Here is an 18,128-nt window from a genome sequence, read left to right on the forward strand (position 1 = left end):
CTTCGACAAGTGACTCTCTCTGGTACTGTAGGAGATTGTTGTAAACTTTAATGAAAAGCATGCATTGTTCCTACTACTACTCTTTTAAGCTGCATATGCTGCACTTGGCTCTCCTTCATCTCAAAGTCCATACAACATTGACTCACTGGTTGTGTCCTAATTCCCTCACTACTCACTGTTTAGTGCTTTAAATAGGGGCTACACCATTTTGTCCTGAAATATTCCCAGAAGTCCCTGTAAAAAGCTAGTGTGCATCAATGCTCACTTGATTATAGACCAAAATACAGTGTGTTGTTGCAATGTTTAAACTATTTTTTAATAAATTATCCAAGTTTTCATCATAAGATCTATAGAAGAAGAAATAGCCAGTGTCAAATGTTCATATTTATCAGATTTTTACTTCTGCAAATGGATGACAACATATTTTCTGCTTAAAAAACAAAAAAAATTGAGCATGTGTACAAAGTACATGATAAAAAATCCAGCTAACATAGTCTTTGAGGGGTTAGGGAGTACTGAGGGAATTCAGAAAAAAAGAAATACACGCTGACCGTTACTTGCAACACGTTTAGACAAAGATCACATATCCCAAAAAGTCACCGCTTGGTGACCTAAATGCAAGTTTTTCAGTAAATTCGGCAGGTGGCCACATGGTGACATTTGAAAACTGGAGCCAGGAGTTCCATTTTTACATGCCACACTATGGCTGTGGAGGTTTTAGGAAAAAGTTAAAATTTTACGCAGACAGGACAATTTTTCTGTAAAAGTTGGCATCGGTCTGTGGCCAACTGGGAACATTTCAAAGTCGCGCAGTGGCAGTCCAGGGACTGACAGGGCTGACACCATAAAAAAATTGGGCGACAGGGATGACGCCATAAAAAATTGGGCGACAGCTGGGCAAGACGGAGGAAGGTGGCAGTCGGGTCGCCAGATGGCAGCAGCTCTGACTGTATGATATGTAAGTGTCTCCGCATGGCGGTCGTCCACATCAAGTGCCACTGACCACCATAAAAAAGGGGGCCGTTCTGCATGCCTGTCAGCTGCCTGACGGCCGCTTGACCGCCACCTGATGGCCGCTTGACCGCCACCTGATAGCCGCTTGACTGCCGCCTAACTGCCACCTGATTGCCACTGTTTACATTCATGGTCATGCTATTTTCAAAAAAATGGGGTTGCGGCATGAAATCTTGAAGATTCTGCCGATGTCTCCCCAGCGCACAGTGGCAGATGTATTTGTGACCGTAGCATTAGGGAGTAATGAGAGTATTTGAACAATGCCAATAAGATTACTTCCTGCATGTTTACAGAGTCAGAGCAAGATTTTTTAAAGTGGTATTAAATATTTGCAACAACACACATTACTTTGTCTCTTGTGTGAGTAATTTGTACTCACAATGTTATTAAAATCAACAGAAATACTACATTTCCAGAGTGTCAATTGCTCATCTAGTATGAACAACCTACCACTTTCTACATTTCATTTGCTAACATAAAATGGAACTGTATGGGAATCAGCAAACTATTTGTACACAGTTTAGTTTTTCTATAGGTAAACAAGGGATATTTCCTGTTTGTTTAACACATGATCTATCTGCAGGCACCAGCACACCCCCAGGCATCTCTGCTACTGCCGTGCCCAGCATAGCCACTCCTATCGGGGTCAATGGATTCAGTGCCCTCCCGCCTCAGAGCAATGGCCAGCCTACATCTGAGCCCATCTACACCAATGGCATTCATCCTTACCCAGGTGAAACGTTTACTAGGGGATATCAGAGATCCATCAGGGATGTGGTAACTGTTGCTTTTACTCTGAAAATTTGAGCTGCTATTATTGGTACCAAAGATCTGAAGAGAACTACAGCCTAATTGTCACAATGCAGAGTAGACTGACACATTGTGACAATTTTACTATAAATATTACAACTGAGAGGGAGAAAAGAGTAATTTTTACTTAACTTTTGGTAATATCTTCTTCTGATTTGGTGTCTCCTGGGATGCCGTTTGTTGAGGTTCAACAGGGTCTTTGACACACTTGTGAGAAACCTGGCCTTGAATCATGATGAATCTATCAGTTTACACATGACTCAATTATAGTTTATTTGACGTGTGTCAGCCCAACCCCTAGCTTCTTAATGTTGTCTAAGACTGATTCCTGAAGAATTGACAGACTCACTCCCTATCTCTGCATTATGCAAAGGCAGCTGCAATCGTAATGAACTACAAAGCGGTTTGTTTGGCATGTTGTTAATATTTGATGCAAACATCTGGGGCAAACAGGCATTTTGAAGAACTAAAAGATATGACAACCCAATTTTTTTTTTTTGACTCCTTGTGTGATCTTACCTCCTGTTGTATTTCTTCAGAGCCAGTTTCTGTCTTGCTATTTTCAAGCAAATACAGTGTGCGCATAATAGTCCATCATTTTTGTCACTTATGCCACCATTGTCTTCTTTCTCATTCTTTTTTCCCCATCTCTTTTCCTTCCCTCTACAGCACAGAGTCCAACGGTGACTGACCCTCTTCAGCAGGCTTATGCTGGCGTCCAGCACTACGCAGGTGATCTGTCTCTCCCTCCTTCACTACTTGCTCCCTTCCTCCATCTGTCTCGTTTCTTGTTGCCACTTCCTTTTCTTTGGTAACAGATCTCCGCATCATGATTAGTAGAAATAACCGAATAATCATCCAGACACTTCAGCAACAAAGCTATTGGATTTTTATACCTCAAATTTAAATAATATGGTCTCACACATGCATTTTTAATTTACAAAAGTACAGCTGAAGGTTTAAATTTGCCTTTACCTCATGCACAAGGACTGACAGACATCTCCAATAACCCTTACTTCTTGCCTTTCATCAGCTTTCATCAACACTGTGTTAGTCTCCCTCTGTTGCTTTGTATGTCTGCTTACTTGAACTGCACTCCACTCTCCCTTTGCAGCTCTCTTTGTGTAGTGATCCACCATCCAAATGAGCCTCAGTCATAATGCAATTTATTTATGCAACGTCTACAAGATGCAAATGAACAATGGAATAATGATTTGAGTTTTGTTGTTTTCAAATATGAAAATGGAAATGTGGGAAAAAAAAAAAAAAAAATCACTGGTTCTCCCTTTGCAACAGCAGCCTACCCTGCCGCCTATGCGCCAATCAGCCAAGCGTTCCCCCAGCAACCAACCATCATTCCCCAGCAACAGAGGGAAGGTAAGAGCGAGCAAACGCGCCCACCCAAGATAAAAGGTGATAATTGCCATGTTCCATTCTAATGTAGCTGCACTGCTTTGAATTAGCAATGGAGAGAAAAAGCCGGCTGGGGAAAATGTGACAAAAAGTCTCCCCTTTTAAAGGGAAGAACATTAGCAGTGAGACGGAAAGTTACGCTGTCATTATTCAAAAACTGCACTAATTCAAACTCACAGCGTTGGACTGCTTAATCAGTCCATTACAATGTGTTTAAGTGGTTATAAATATTCATCAGATTAATTAGCTGCATGCATAATAATTTCTTACCATTTCTAGTGTACTTTCATTCTTATGCCACAGCATCAGAGGTAATAAGGCATGGAATATACTTTGATGGTAAATCACTTTTGATTCCATTTGTCAATGTCAGTTTTTCAACCATATGATTATACAGTATGAGGCAGTGTATAGACTTTAAATTGAGCGTTTCCAACCTCCTGAAACAAAAACATTTTTAATCTTATGCATAGTTATAGTGAATGTCACAATGCAGAGAAAAATATCATTTTAAACTTTAGCTTATTTACTAAAATAAAGGGGATTGAAAAAAACTCAAGATTAAACCAATTTCTTATTATTAAAAAGTAATAGAAAAGACCCACAGAGGACATTATACAAGTCTATGCTTGGTTGATCTAGTGCCTTTCTTGAATTTTATCTTTTCACCTGACTGATGATTTCCCAGTTTGTTTAGACTGTGACCACAGGGTCCAGTCTTCCCAAGCAACCCTGTGCTATCCTATGCATGTGTACATTAAAAGTAGGGTCATCTGGACCCCACAAGACAGCTTACAGAACTTTTTTTTTCAAGAATTTTTATCTTCACTGGTGTCTGTGGCGGACATAAAATCCTGTCCACCATTGTCATGGGAGGGATCACATATCAATATAAGGGTGGGGTCATCTGGACCCCATGAGAAAGCACAAGGTTAATAAGATTTATTTAAACCAGATCACACAAGAAAAATAAACCATGTGCTTTTATTTTCCATTAAAAGTCTGTAATCTGAACACTAAATTGGTCTGTAAGAACAAAACTATCTCTAATATTAATGAAATTAATTAAAATAGTACCTGCCTGTATACATGTATAGAATAATATTCATTAATTTGTTTGTTCAAATAATCATATTTTTCTGTTTTACCTTTTGCCACTCTTTTTTGTAAGATAAAATTAAACACCAATCATTTTTTGATCTATTGTAAAAGTGTTCCCAGTGGTCTTTTAAATATGATCATGTTGTTTTTATTCAAAATCCCAAAAAACTGTCCTTTTCTAGAACATATTTTCTGCAAAGTGGCATTTTTCCATTAAAAATGTATCTCAGAGTTGTGGGCAGGACTGTTGGGCAGTAAGCATTGACCAATAGGAGTAAGCCTGCCCTTATTTCCTATCATCCCTTTGTGCATACACGCTCTCCAACTCGCTTACAGCCCCAACCTAACGTTACCGGCGCAGCAAAAATGGCAAACAATATCGGAGAAATCAAACTGTATAGTTTTGGGCCGGATGCCAGCTGGGATGAGGAAAATGAAGACGTACATGGACCTATTTGTCTACAAGTCAGAATGGATGCAGAAGGCATGCAATTATAGACTTTACATCACATTTAAAAGCTTTTTTTAACGACATTTTTTCATCTCCCCCTGATTAACAGCAACTTGTATACAGAAATACTCAGTATCTTAATTTGCTTAATATATGTCCCCTATAATCAGACAAAATGCTACAAGAACATGCTAAGATAAACAAAAACATATTTTTTAAAAACAACTTAATAGACTTGGACATTTATGTAACAAATACAATGTTCAACAAACACCTAAAGTTAATTAAGCCAATAAGTTTGTTTTGTGTTTATCAACCTGAACAGATTGCTACAATAGAATCTTATTAAACAGAGGCAGCAAACAGAAATAAGTCTTAGCTTCTTACTGTTATAAAAAAAAAAAAAAAAAAATCTCTGCCAACTTGTGTCTGTGTGTGTGTGTCCTCAGCCCTGCTGAGGCATAACGGCACTACAGCCAGCTAACACTGCAGTCCTCTTATCAGCCTTCTCACCAGACCCAAGCTCATCTTGTCATGCTATCAGCCCGAGCAATGAGACAGGAGAGAAAGCTAGCCAGACAGCCAGCTCCAAGCTTACTGTCCTCGAGTCCATCACGTCCCTCTCTCTGCCTCCTCCCCGTGCCCATGGTTTACTCTCTCCCTCTCCCTTTGACTGCCTCCAGTTCATTTCTGCCTTTATCCAGATTGGCCTGTACAATACGTGGCAGCCAGCTCAAGGAGTGTGGAGGGATGGAGAGAGATTGGAAGACAGTCCTACTTTCTCCCAGAAATTGGAACAAAAACTCTGCTTACATCTTAATGTGTGATCTGTTTCCTGGCCCAGCCTCTTAATGTCTCAATAGCTATCTAACATTTGGCAGGTTGTTGTTTCAGCCGGCATATTTGTGAAAAATAGTCAAATGTGAGGGTATAAGTCAAATCTGGGGAAATGTTGCATTTCTGTTTGTCAAATGATGTAAGAATTGAAATATGCTGTATTTTAGATCTGCTCACGATAGAAATGCTAAAATGATGAGTTATGACAAACCAGATCATTTGGGTTTTCCCTCATTCTCTTCTAGATTCATAGTCATCACCTGAGTAACAAGGGTCAGTGTGTGTCACCCCGGGCATCTCCTGTTTACGTTCCCATATAACCCCCCTGTTGTCTCTGTCACCTCACCAGGGCCAGAAGGTTGCAACCTGTTTATTTACCACCTGCCCCAGGAGTTTGGAGACGCTGAGCTCATGCAAATGTTCCTACCTTTTGGCAACGTCATCTCAGCCAAAGTCTTTGTGGACAGAGCAACCAATCAGAGCAAATGTTTTGGTGAGTCAATACAAAAAAAAAGATACTTTTGTATTTGGCACTCCTTTCCTTTCTTTTCTTTTACGCAATTACTGTTATGCCTTTAGTCCAACTGTGAGTCCTAATCGAGGTGTAATTAACATTTTCAAAGTGGTGTTGCATGCCACTGCACAAGGGGGGTAAGAGGGGAAATTAATGAGCAATAGTCCCTGGTTTTATTGCATAATGAGAAAGCAAGCAGCAAAGTCTGATTCTGATGAATGAAGCCAAGTGCCAAAAACTGGAATTCCTTAAATTGGGGGTTTGGGAGTCCAAGTATGAAAAAAAAACAAAGCAAAAAAAAAAAGTGAAATCTCAAAAATAGACTCATTGGGTGAAATGCCCCAAATTTGTGAGCGATAAACACATATTTGACTTATGGCTATTGCATTACTGAATTAAATAAGTTGTTTGAATGCATTTAAAGTTATTCATGCAAACAGGTAAAGATACTTCAATCCAAACCAAGCCATGACATTTAATGTTTGACAGCAAAAACACATGCAGAGAAAGGGAAAACTATGGAAGAGGAAGCAGCAGACAATGCATGACAACACATTTTCTATATATGTGTGTGTGTGTGTGTGTGTGTGCTTCTGGGTTTTTCTTTTATTTTTTTTGTCTTTAGCAATAGGTGGTCCAAAAACTTTAAATTACAAACAAATGCTTTGGCAGGGGGGGTTAGAAGTAACAAAACCCACTTGATTAGAGTTAGTACGAGTGGAATCCACAGACTTAAAGCGATAATAGCAGACGGCTGTGGACTTTTCTGTTGATTCACTTGGACAGCTGCACTCAAGAGACCCACTCTGTTTTTTTTTTTGTTTTTTTTTTCTAATTTGGTAGATCTGCAAAGTTCTTGCTTTTTCCCCCACTCCTCTTCCATCCATTCATGTCAGACAAGGTTCCTTTTTTTCACTTAAAACACGTGCGCTCTTCGAAACAATCCATCTTACTTACAACCCTCAAGGGTTAAAAAGGGATGAGTACAGGGTCAACGAGGGGGTGACCTTATCTGTCCCATGTTTCTTTTTGAGACCTTGTAATTAGGATGTTTTAAAAAAATGGAGTTTAACCCTTTAACACCGGAGCCTTATCTGCAGAGTTTGAACTTTAAGCTAATATTTTCCAACCAACAGTTGTATTAAATATTCTACAAGAAGGTGAGACAACATGATCGCTTAGGACCTAAACTAAGTATCCAATTGGTGAGCAGAATAACCAGCTGACACCAGTTTGTGTTCTGGTGTCCGTTCTTTTATCTTCTCACTTCTATCTCACATTCAGCCACTGTTAATTACTTTTGATATTTTCAGGTAGCCGCAATACAACCGTCATTAACTTTGAGTATTAATTTACTTTAGTATTACTTGTCTCATGTGCTGCAGCAGCCATTTTGCTTCACCAGTGTCCCTTTTAATTTGTGTTCTATAGTTGTGTTTCTATCCTTAGGTAATAATTAATACAATTTTCTTTAGAAAAATTGCTTACTTTAGTTTTTACAGGTGCTTTTTTAAGATACTATTTTCTTAGGAAGGGTTAAATACATTTAGGAGTTTTGCAAATACAGTAAACATCATTATTTGAATTTAGCCAGATGGCAACAAGTTTAAATTGAATCCAAAAAGAAAAAACAGAAGAGTAATACATGAGAATCAATTGCTGCTGTCTGTCAGTCTTTGAGAATCAATTGCTGCTGTCTGTCAGTCTTGGAAAAATCTAAAATGATTTTCAGCAATGTCACTTTGTGCTCTTTGGAAGACTGTGAAAGTCGTATCTATCATAGAAAAGTTGATGTTCATTGAGATGCAGTTAGTCTATAGACCGCAGGTTTGCTTTGTCAGAAGACGAGAACCTTCCTTTCTATTAAAGTGGACTTTGATATACAAAGTTGCTTTGGAACAACTCACAAGACTTCAGAAATGGAAAGCTAACACAAGAAACCAATATGAAAAGGTTTGCACAGCACAAAGCCTCATTTTGGCTAAATGTAAAAAGCTTTTTATCGTGACAATATCAAGTTCAGCTTTGGTAGAATAATGTTGCGTTGGTTTGCTTCAATGGAATATAAAGTCCCACTTGTTCTCTCCATATGACCCATTCCCTGAGAGAGATGTGAGCTGCAGCCTCGATCCAACAACCCAATCCAGCTCTTGCGGCTAATTGTCAAAAAGAACCAATATTCAGTTTTTGGTGTTGTCTCCACACGGATTTAAATCCCTTGTGTTGACGTGTCACTGCGGACAGTCGACCGATCAACTTCTATGCAGTTTTTATTTCTTTTCTTAAACTATTAATATCTCAGAAAAAAAAAAACCTACAATTTCTTTACAAAAAAAAACATAATTGGCTGCAAAAGTATAATTACATTCTTGAAAAATTCTAGTCAACACCTCAACCCAACGTGAGTGGTATTTTAGGACCCTATTAGTTAAGCCATAAATCACACATCATACAAATGTAGTTTTGTTCATATTAAATTGACATTTTTTTTAAACTTCCAGATAAAACGGTTGATTAATTTGATTCTTTTTTACTGTCACTAATGTGACTTCATATTCTTTAGCTAAAGTAAGTTGTATTTTCTAGATTTTGATGTAAAAATACACAAAATAGCAAATAAACAAACAAGTCTATCAATTATGCAATGTTAACGAAAAATCAACGTACACATTTTTAAACAAATCTTGTCACATTTTGAACTAATGACCAAATCTGCAGCATTTTTTTTTTTACAAAATGAATGATCTTTGAACTTACCTAAAGTTCATGCATCGTGAGCATATTTTTAAGACGTTTTAATTTTTAAATCTATGTAAATGCAATAAAAAATAGCAACAGAAGAAAATGGAATTTTAGACCCAACTTACTAGTGAGTTTTGCTATTTTGGGTCATTTGTGTGGCCCTTGAGGGCACCAGGTTGGTGACCCCTGGTCTAGACGCTGCTGTCTACCATCTGTCTGCAGTGTAATACTCCAAGTTCCTGATTTCCTACAGCAGAAGCACTTTACACAACATAGGAAGGAGAAAAAAAAATCCACATTCTTTTAAGTTTACCCCAGATCTCGATGGACAAAACATTAGACTTAATCCCCTGAGTTCAGTCACTCAATATTGACTTAAAAAGTGATCAAAGCCTACCCTGTTCAGTGGAATTAGCTGGAATGATCATGAAAGTAAATTTCAAAAGGTCTTTGGAGAATAGGATAGCACACACAGTAAGTAATATTGCTTTTCATATTCAAGGAAAATGGCTTTCACTGCCAATGTGCCTTAAAAGCTGCTGAAAATGTGGTCCATTTCTTTATGGTGTTCATGTCAGCGGGGGCGTTTAGCATTTTCTGTCTATTTAACTGTAAGACACAGAAGGTCAGTGCTTGTGGTATCAATTTATTCTGCAGATATGCAGAGCTTCATTCATTTGACCCCTTACTGTCATGATGAAACCATACAATAACTAAAGAAGGACATGCAAATGCACTGCTAATGCACGAGAGGATAAAAGAGCCAACACAACTGTTTATGCTACCAGAGCCCCTTCAAAATAGAAATGTCACAAATACATATAATCACTGCAGAATGTTTGTTTTCAAGCTGAGGAAATGTAAGCTGTGCAGCATCTAAGCGGGATTTTTAAAAAGATATTAACATCAGCTCGTTAGTTATGATGCGTCTGTAATCATTAGTTTGGGAGCTTTCAGCGTCCAGTGAATGAATAAATTGCTAAATTAATATCTTCCACTAATTAATGTAACCACAATGGTTGCTGAGAAACCTGATATTGATGTTGATAGAACTTTGACATGGATCGTCCTCGTGAACTTCCAGTGGTACCCATGGAGACCGGTTTCAGGGAATAAGCCCCTCCCATCAGTACTATTCAGAAACAGCTTTAGAAGTGATGTAGAAATAAGGTTTTTGTGGAGACCTTGACAATATTTCTTTCCAGCTTTTCAGTTTCTCAGCTGAGATTTTTTGATACAGATCCAATTCATTTAACTAAAAAACACAGGGAAAATAGAGAGAAATAATAAAGGCAGTGAAGCAGCTGCTCTTCTGTCTAACTATGGAGCTATTAAAATGAAATTGTGTGAACGAGATATAAAACATAATGTCAGAGATGACTAATCGAATGAAATGCCTGAATTGCCTACAAAGCAAATCAGGGCAGTTGAGGGGCAGCACTCTCTGTAGAAGCCATTTATGTTGTTCTCATTAATGTTTTTGAGACATAGTTTGAAGCTGAATGTTAATGAAAGGTTAAAAAGAATGAAAGTTTTTTGAATCGTTTTCTTTTATTTTTTGTTTTACCGTCTCTTTCTCTAAACAGAATGCATGAGGATAAATGGGAAGGCTTATTCCAATGGAGTTTTGCAATCCACACTTGTCATTCAAACAGCAAAAACATAGCCAAATCCTTACAATTCCTGATTCCACGTGTTTGACACCAGCCTTCTTTATTAAGTTCCACTCCAATCATCTTTTGATCTATTGTAAAAGCTTTCCTTTTTTAAAGTATTATTACCATACTTTTCTGAATATAAGTTTTTTTTGCATAATTTGGCCCGGGGTGCGACTTCTACTCAGGACCGTTTTATATGTGATTTAAAAAAAAAATGAAAAAATAAATAAATGGCTAATATATTAGCCACATATATATATATATGCATGTTATTTTCTGACCAACAACTGCTAGACGGCTCTTCAGGTCTGTATTTGCTACTAACAGCAACGCATAAGAATAAATGCCATCCAAAACAAGCATGGACGAGAATCTGATCGTTCTCCTCTTAAACTTTATGATATTTTTCTTATTTGCATCAAGATATTATTTTATTTTATTTTTTTTCCCTCCTCTGACTATTGTGGGACAGTAAGTCATCAGCTCCTGCAGTAGATGGTGAACTGTACTGGGGAAAAAAAAAATTGTTCAGAACAGAAGCATTTCATTTTTCTCCCAAAAGTGTGACATATATTTGTTGTTTTTTTTTTTTTTTTCTTCTTTCTGATGCTTTTTTTTTCTTTTTTCGCTGCATTAAAATGTAACCACTGTATTGTGGACATGACTATTGGCACGGAGAAAGCTTGCCTCCAATTCCAGTCATATTCTCTCCCACTAGCTTACAGCCCCTCAAAACCCGAAGCTAACATTAGCAGTACAACAAAAATGGCGAGCAGTATCAGAGATATCCAGACAAGATATTTCCAAATTCTTTCCCTATTCACTATATCGTGCACCATATAGTTTGTTTGCCATTTGTAGTACTTTTCACATCTACAATTCCAAAACTGAGTCCACTAGAAATCCCCCTAGAAGTCTTTGCGGAAAACTAACATACATTCACTACATTAGCGAATATAGACCACAATGCATTGCAGTCGAACAATTTTTGTAAAAAAATGAACCATCCGCATTGTCATTATCAAAACACACTGGATTCACAGATAGACGTTGTAAAATATTCGCACTGATTCAATTTTCATTTCATGGAATCAGTGACGTCATAACCTGTGTTTAGAAAAACAGAAGAAAAGTAGTGAGCATGGTGTCCGAATTGCTTTTAGAATCCAAGGCACTAGATTGTCCTGCACTATATATATATATGTTTTTTTTAGTAGTTAGGGATTATGGTAGGAATTTGGACATAGCCATATAGTTTTGAGCCAGATGGTAGCTTAGACAAGGAAAATGAAAATAGATCTAGTCTTCTACAAGGGGATTTATCAGAATGGGGCGGAGTAAGGAACAGCTTGTGACCCGCCAATTTTAGCTTCTACGTCATTGCCACAATCTTTTTCAACCGGCATGTTTTTCATCTGCTCCTGATTTACAATGATTTGAATAAAACCCTACTCAGGAATGCAAATTTATGCTTAATTTTCTTTATATATATGTCATTCATCATGAAAATGCCACAAGAACGTTAAAAGCACCAAAAACACAATTTTCTTTTGAGTGGGTCTTTAAAAAGTTTGATGGTAATCGCACTACTTTGCAGAATTTGAAACATTTTTTAGGTTTGATGCAAAATTTTGACACTTTGCAGCTTCAGGATATTTCTTTCAGTTTGAAATTAGCATTTTCAAGCTTTGCAGGCACTATTGCAATTTTTAGAGCATAGAAAAAAACAAATCTGTCATCTATATGGATGAATAATATGGTTATACAAAAAGCTTTATTTAGGAAAATTACATTGTAAATAGTTTATTTTGCTAATGTGCTTTTCACATCCAGAAATGTTTTTAAAAGTAAATTAAGTTTTTTTTTTCTTTTTTTGTTGTTTCTTTAACCAAAAGTTTACACTTTGTTTTCTCCCCTCTGCCCTTTGACCCTCAGAATCACCTTTTCCGTAGGTGCATGTAAACGTGGGGTATGGGGATTCATTAAAGCAAGTGAGTGTGTGCAGCTGTGTGTGTGAACAGGATCAGTACCAACAGACAGGGCCCTTCCTGCTCAGTTTGTTTAAAAGGTTTGTAAAAGCATCAGCCTTATCTCACCCGTACTGACAAAAGCCTGCCCTCTCTCCCCAAATTAAATTGGACCTATAGCGCTGTGATCAAATCAGCTGGCAGGCGGAAAACTCTGCCTGTCAATCACAGAGGTGTCTGATAAGAGCAGGCAAGGAGTCCCGGTGGGGAAAGCTGTGGGCTCATTCTGCCTCAACACCCAGGTGATTACTGAGAGCAGCAGGCACCTCCGTCCTGCACACCTTGCTCCAAGCATCTCATCACGACCCCCTGCCCTTTGCTCTTTACTTAGATACATGCTCAGTCACACACACAAATTACAAACACACTTTCACATGAATAAACTGTCCCTGCATTCCCTGTTCTGGGATCCCTCAAACACTGGGGTAACATTTGCAAACATGGCTTTGCTTTGAAAACGTACCCCTACTTTAATTCATTTTTCCTTTCTCTAATCTTTAAGCAGCTATTGTCTTTCTGTTTCTTTGTTCAAGTTAAACTGGGTAACTAATACCTCTTCTTTGTTTGAATTTTAATATCGAAGTTATTAGCCTTTGTCTTGGTGTGTCTTATCTTTTTAATTCATAAAGTTTCAATTAATCCACTGAAAAGAGAAAAACAGAGAGCCATTGTTGTGTCATTGTTGGCACTAAAAGGATTTTTTTCTCTTGTCTTCTTTCATTTTCTGTGTTTTCTTCATGTGTCTACCCCACTCCCCCATTGTGTCCATTTTCTCCCTTCATGCCTCCTCTCTTTCCTGTTCTGTGGTCTTATGTCAGGCTTTGTAAGTTTTGATAACCCATCCAGTGCTCAAGCCGCTATCCAGGCGATGAATGGCTTTCAGATAGGCATGAAGAGGCTGAAGGTGCAGCTAAAGCGGCCAAAGGATGCCAACCGACCTTATTGACTCGTCTGCTATCCGTACCCAGGTACAGTTACACACGTCCCATAAGAAATACCTCAAATGGTGAACTTCACTCAAAAAAGTGAATTTACTTTGTCCTGTCACAACACTGTCTGAATGTTCAGTGCATTAAACATTTGTATAAACGCATGCAAAAACATTCATTGCACAATATTTTCTTATTCTGAACCTTAAATGGCAATTCTTTATTTTCACTATTACATACATTTATAATTTCTGGATTGGTTCAAATTAAATAAATATACTGTATATATTTCTAGAACAATTGTAAAACTTAATCTGTACGTATTTCAATATCCACAGTCGTGAAAAAAAGGGGAATTTATAATAGTAGTTTTTGAGTTAAAATAAATACATATTTTTATATTTCTGAATAATGCTTCTAAATGACCTGATCATGATCTGACTATTTAAAACGAATACAAGCAAATTTAAAACAAGCATAGAAAACTGTATTTTTTAGCGTCTTCTTGAGTTAACTGACCAAAAGTTTGTGCAATCCTGATAAGTAAATGTGTTTGTGTTGCAGTCACAGTCCATACTTTATGCAGTTTGTTTCTTCATAATGGGCCTATGCTAATAAATACATAATATATTTTAGATTTTGACCATATCCTATCTTTCTTTCTGTCTTTGGAGACTGTTTTTATTCTTAAACTTCGAAACGTCATTACAGATTACAATGCAAAATGTCGGTCACAAAATGCTATCCTTATTACACAATCAGCAACAGGTCTGCTCTTGTTCAATTCAGACACTAATTCACAAGCAATACAAGGTCTCTAAAAGACAGCTTTGCTACTGTAAATTAAAAAAACATCCTATTTACCAGTTGTAAAGTTCAAGTGACCACTCATGTGGAAAACAATATGGTCTTTCCTTCCCATCAAGGATATCTCATTTCCTCCTCTTTGGATGTATTTACTCCTTTAGCAGAAACCCAGTGAGTGTTTGAACCATGTTATATTGTGTGATGCCTTCCTTTTTTGCAGTTTTCTCATGTTAGTTCCAGAATGTCCCAATCCCAGAAAACGTCCCAGTTTGGACGAAAACATTAATACATGCTCTCATGTAACAACACTATCTTCTTCCGCTGTTTGTCAGTAGTAAGAGATCTGGTTGGTTCCTCCACAGGTATAGGTATTTGAACCTCGGGGATTCCCATCGACTAATAGCAGAGATATTTATGAATAATGCACTTGATTATAGTGTTTCATGCACACCATCCCTATTTGCATTTTTAACCCCATCGTCATGCTCCAATTTATGTGAAAGGCATCTGAGAGTTTTGTAAAGGCTCTAGTCTGCTTCCATTCAGGGTCTGTCCCTATCCTGCTATAATCATGCCCTCTGGAGAGAACTGATATCTGTTATACCTTCAGTCTACTAGACCTGTCTAGGATATCAGAAATGAGTCCTAATCTTTTTTTCTTGAACTTTTGCTGCCCCAAAAACACATAGGATTTGTGTTGTTTCATCCAAGACATTAATTGATATTATTTCTTGTCTTAACATCAGTGAATCTAAATGCCAGTTGCATCTATCTAGAACAGGGGTCTGCAACCTTTAGGACTAAAAAACCCATTTAAGTAAGTTTCTCATTGACCAAAACTCAGTGAGAGCTGTTAAGTCCCAACTGCCTGTTTAGAACATCCACAAGTCATTTATGGTTTTATGGCAATAAAGTCATTCATTTGTACAACGTAGCTTTTAAATATGACAATTATTGAATTAATTTTTTTTTAAATATTTTTTCTATATAATTGTTTTTTTTCCATTGGACAACAGGAACAGGTTCCTTTCAAAATAAAATACACCCTGTATCACATAAGATCTTACAGCAGATTTACTTGAATTAATTATGCAAGAAAGTCACCTTAAACATGACAAGATTGGTGTGGAATCCAAAAAATGCAATAAAATACAATAAAAACGTTGCCCGTGAACAACAACTTGACACTGTTGTGTAGTAGAAGATACAAATCTGTGCTTTAAGATCATTCTATTAATAATCAACTATCATTTTGTTAAACTTTTTGACATACTAAAAATCTAAACAGATATCGTAATTAAATAACACAACCTAACCCATTATTTATTCACATCGATAGCATTTTTCCTTAGGAGCTGCATGTGGTTGCAGACCCCTGATCTAGAACTTTGGCATGTCTAAAATCTACAAGTTGAGCTCCCTTGAAACACATTGACCTTACTTTATTGTTCAAGCCCAATTGGTCCTGTCCAAATAGGATTCCAATATCTCCAAGATATATTGAAGATATTTGTATTATAGGGACTGAATTAGTGGGATTTTCATGATGTGGCTGATGATGGAATAACAGGAAAATTGTCATTAGATACAACTGCCAATGAAGATCTAGATGAAGATTTCAGCTAGATCTGCTCCATCTCAAGTACCATCAGACCATCTCATTGGTGCTTCATAGGGATGCTTACATAAAAGCATAAACTGGTCTCAAGTTCTGTCCTCTACATTCATGTAAAGTTATTATTATAAAGTCTCCAGCATTACAATATTGATGTCTAAGTCAGTTTTGAATTCATTTCAGGGGGTTTATAGAGCTGTTGGTCGATTACACCCATAGAAAAGAATAGAGGGAGGACGCTGACCTTTAGTTGAATTAAAGTGCTGTTTAATTATAGTTTAAGAACTCTGGGTGTCTTGTGCATTAGCAGCTAGTTTCATTGACCTTGTAGACATTTTAAAGGTGCTCATTAATTTTACCATTTGAATAATTCCTGTTTTGGGAAAATTATTGTAGTCATTTTCTAGAATGAGTAGGAATTGGGAGTTATAATATACTTTGATACGGTTTCATCTGTAGGTGGTAAGAGTGCACCTTTAAAATCTCAGCAGAGAAGCTCTTGTCTAGTCTACTGGACTGCAGGTTTATAACCAGAGCTCTGGGTTTTCTAGGTCCTTTGCCTCAGGTGTGTTTCCTTTAAAGACGTCTGTTTTTTTCCTGATGAAAGGCTCAACTCCAGTATTCTTGGAGAATGTTGCTCATTATAGTTGGTGATGTTCATGCTCTAGCAAATCATCTATAGGGATCACTGTAGATGTGGTGCATAGCAGCAGAGTGTTGTCCCAGTACATCTATTATGTAGAACCACATTCACACTTGGGTAAATATCCACATTAGATGTCATGCTTACTAAAGCTTTCCGTTAAAAGTCAGCTGAGTATTTAATATTAAAATTATTTATTATCTGAAAAAAAGTATTTGCTGCGTCATATGCTTCATAAAGAACAAAGTTCTAACAGTAAAAATGGAATCTGTTGTAAACAAAAATATTAAAGATTTTTACAAGTGCATACCTGTTGCTGATCATGTAGTAAAAAAATGACCTTTTCAACCACAGACCTCTGGTTAGAACAATCTAGAAAAGACGTATCATCAGGGTGGTGTTATTAACTAACATTTAGGTAATTGACTATATTTTGTTGCAGTTTTTTTTTTTTTTTTCGTCAGGGAAAAATAAAACAAGTGGATATTAAAAGCATGCTGCGCAGCAGTTCCAAATGTAATTTAGCCTCAGTGCATACGTCGTATAGTGATAATAATGATTATCCCCCTGGTTTATTCTCTCTGTCCCTTTTGTTTCTCTTTTGTAAGACACAATCTCACCATGCACTATCTTCATTTACTTTATTTTTACCCTTAATGAGTCATACCTTTCAGATATAACCACAAAAATATGGTTTATTCAAAGTAGCAATGTCTCTCAATGGACTACTTTGACTGTGGCACATGATTCAAATAATTATCACCCATCTGTTCCAAGGCACAGCTGCCAAAGCTAAAATATAATTGATCCATGCAGTCTGAACTGGTTAGATAACTTTTCATTAAAATAATAAAACTTCTACTTGTCTGTAAATAAAATAGTGATAATACCAATAACTGGTATTGAGTTTCGCTCATTGGAAGCCACAATTTGGCATCTGTAATTGACTTTAAAGCTGTCCAAGTCCGAGGAGTATTTGAAGGGAGCTTTTTGCCCTGCTAATTGCAGGGAAGCATTCAAAGCCGACTTGCCAATAAGACAAAGGAATGGGCTGAATTTGATTTTGGACATAAAAGGACAAAAGAAATGTGTCACAGAAACGCAGAATGACAGGGCAATCACTGACATACACTTGGGAAACCACCAATTACAAATGCCTTTTAACAATATTTTCGTGTCTTGTTCACATGTTTTTGAGTGTGTGTTTCATGTTTTTTTCACCATTTCTGGTCCAGTATCATATTTTTTTTCTGTCTTTCTTCTGTTCTTACTTAATTTTTGCTTTAAAGTTGAATCACAGCAAATGCAGAGACATTTAACACACAAAAAAACGTTTACTTCTGTAAAACTTATAGTGTGGCAAAGTAAGGCAGATCCTTTAAAATGAACTATTTTTAATAGTTTGACATGCATAACTTCTTACGCAATGGCAGACAATTGCTTGAAGTTGAACAGCTTCATTCTCTGGATTCCTGCTAAGCTTCATCATTTTGATGACAAACACTGATGGAACCTGAATGATGAGTTTCTTTTGTGTTTTTTTTTTAGAACCCAAAACTTCAATTTG

At 37.1% G+C, this 18,128-nt stretch overlaps 1 protein-coding gene across 7 annotated transcripts in view; it reads left to right on the forward strand.

Annotated features, from left to right (window-relative positions):
• Window positions 1–18,128, forward strand: part of si:dkey-205h23.2 (CUGBP Elav-like family member 4) — a 174,778-nt gene that overhangs the window by 146,488 nt on the left and 10,162 nt on the right. For 5 of the 7 annotated variants that reach the window (XR_002921667.2, XM_024294949.2, XM_024294950.2 and 2 more), the window contains 5 exons: window positions 1,598–1,747; window positions 2,494–2,556; window positions 3,121–3,201; window positions 5,976–6,119; window positions 13,386–13,535. Coding sequence is in view for 6 of the 7 variants with exons in the window: in XM_024294949.2 (XP_024150717.1) it covers window positions 1,598–1,747; window positions 2,494–2,556; window positions 3,121–3,201; window positions 5,976–6,119; window positions 13,386–13,513 (566 nt within the window). In the remaining variant the exon portion in view is untranslated. Of the gene's footprint in view, window positions 1–1,597; window positions 1,748–2,493; window positions 2,557–3,120; window positions 3,352–5,975; window positions 6,120–13,385; window positions 13,536–18,128 lie in introns of those variants that run through there. The other 2 variants (XM_024294952.2, XM_036211237.1) reach the window with 2 other exon arrangements.

Source organism: Oryzias melastigma, linkage group LG3 (assembly GCF_002922805.2).
Source record: "Oryzias melastigma strain HK-1 linkage group LG3, ASM292280v2, whole genome shotgun sequence".
NCBI lineage: Eukaryota > Metazoa > Chordata > Actinopteri > Beloniformes > Adrianichthyidae > Oryzias > Oryzias melastigma.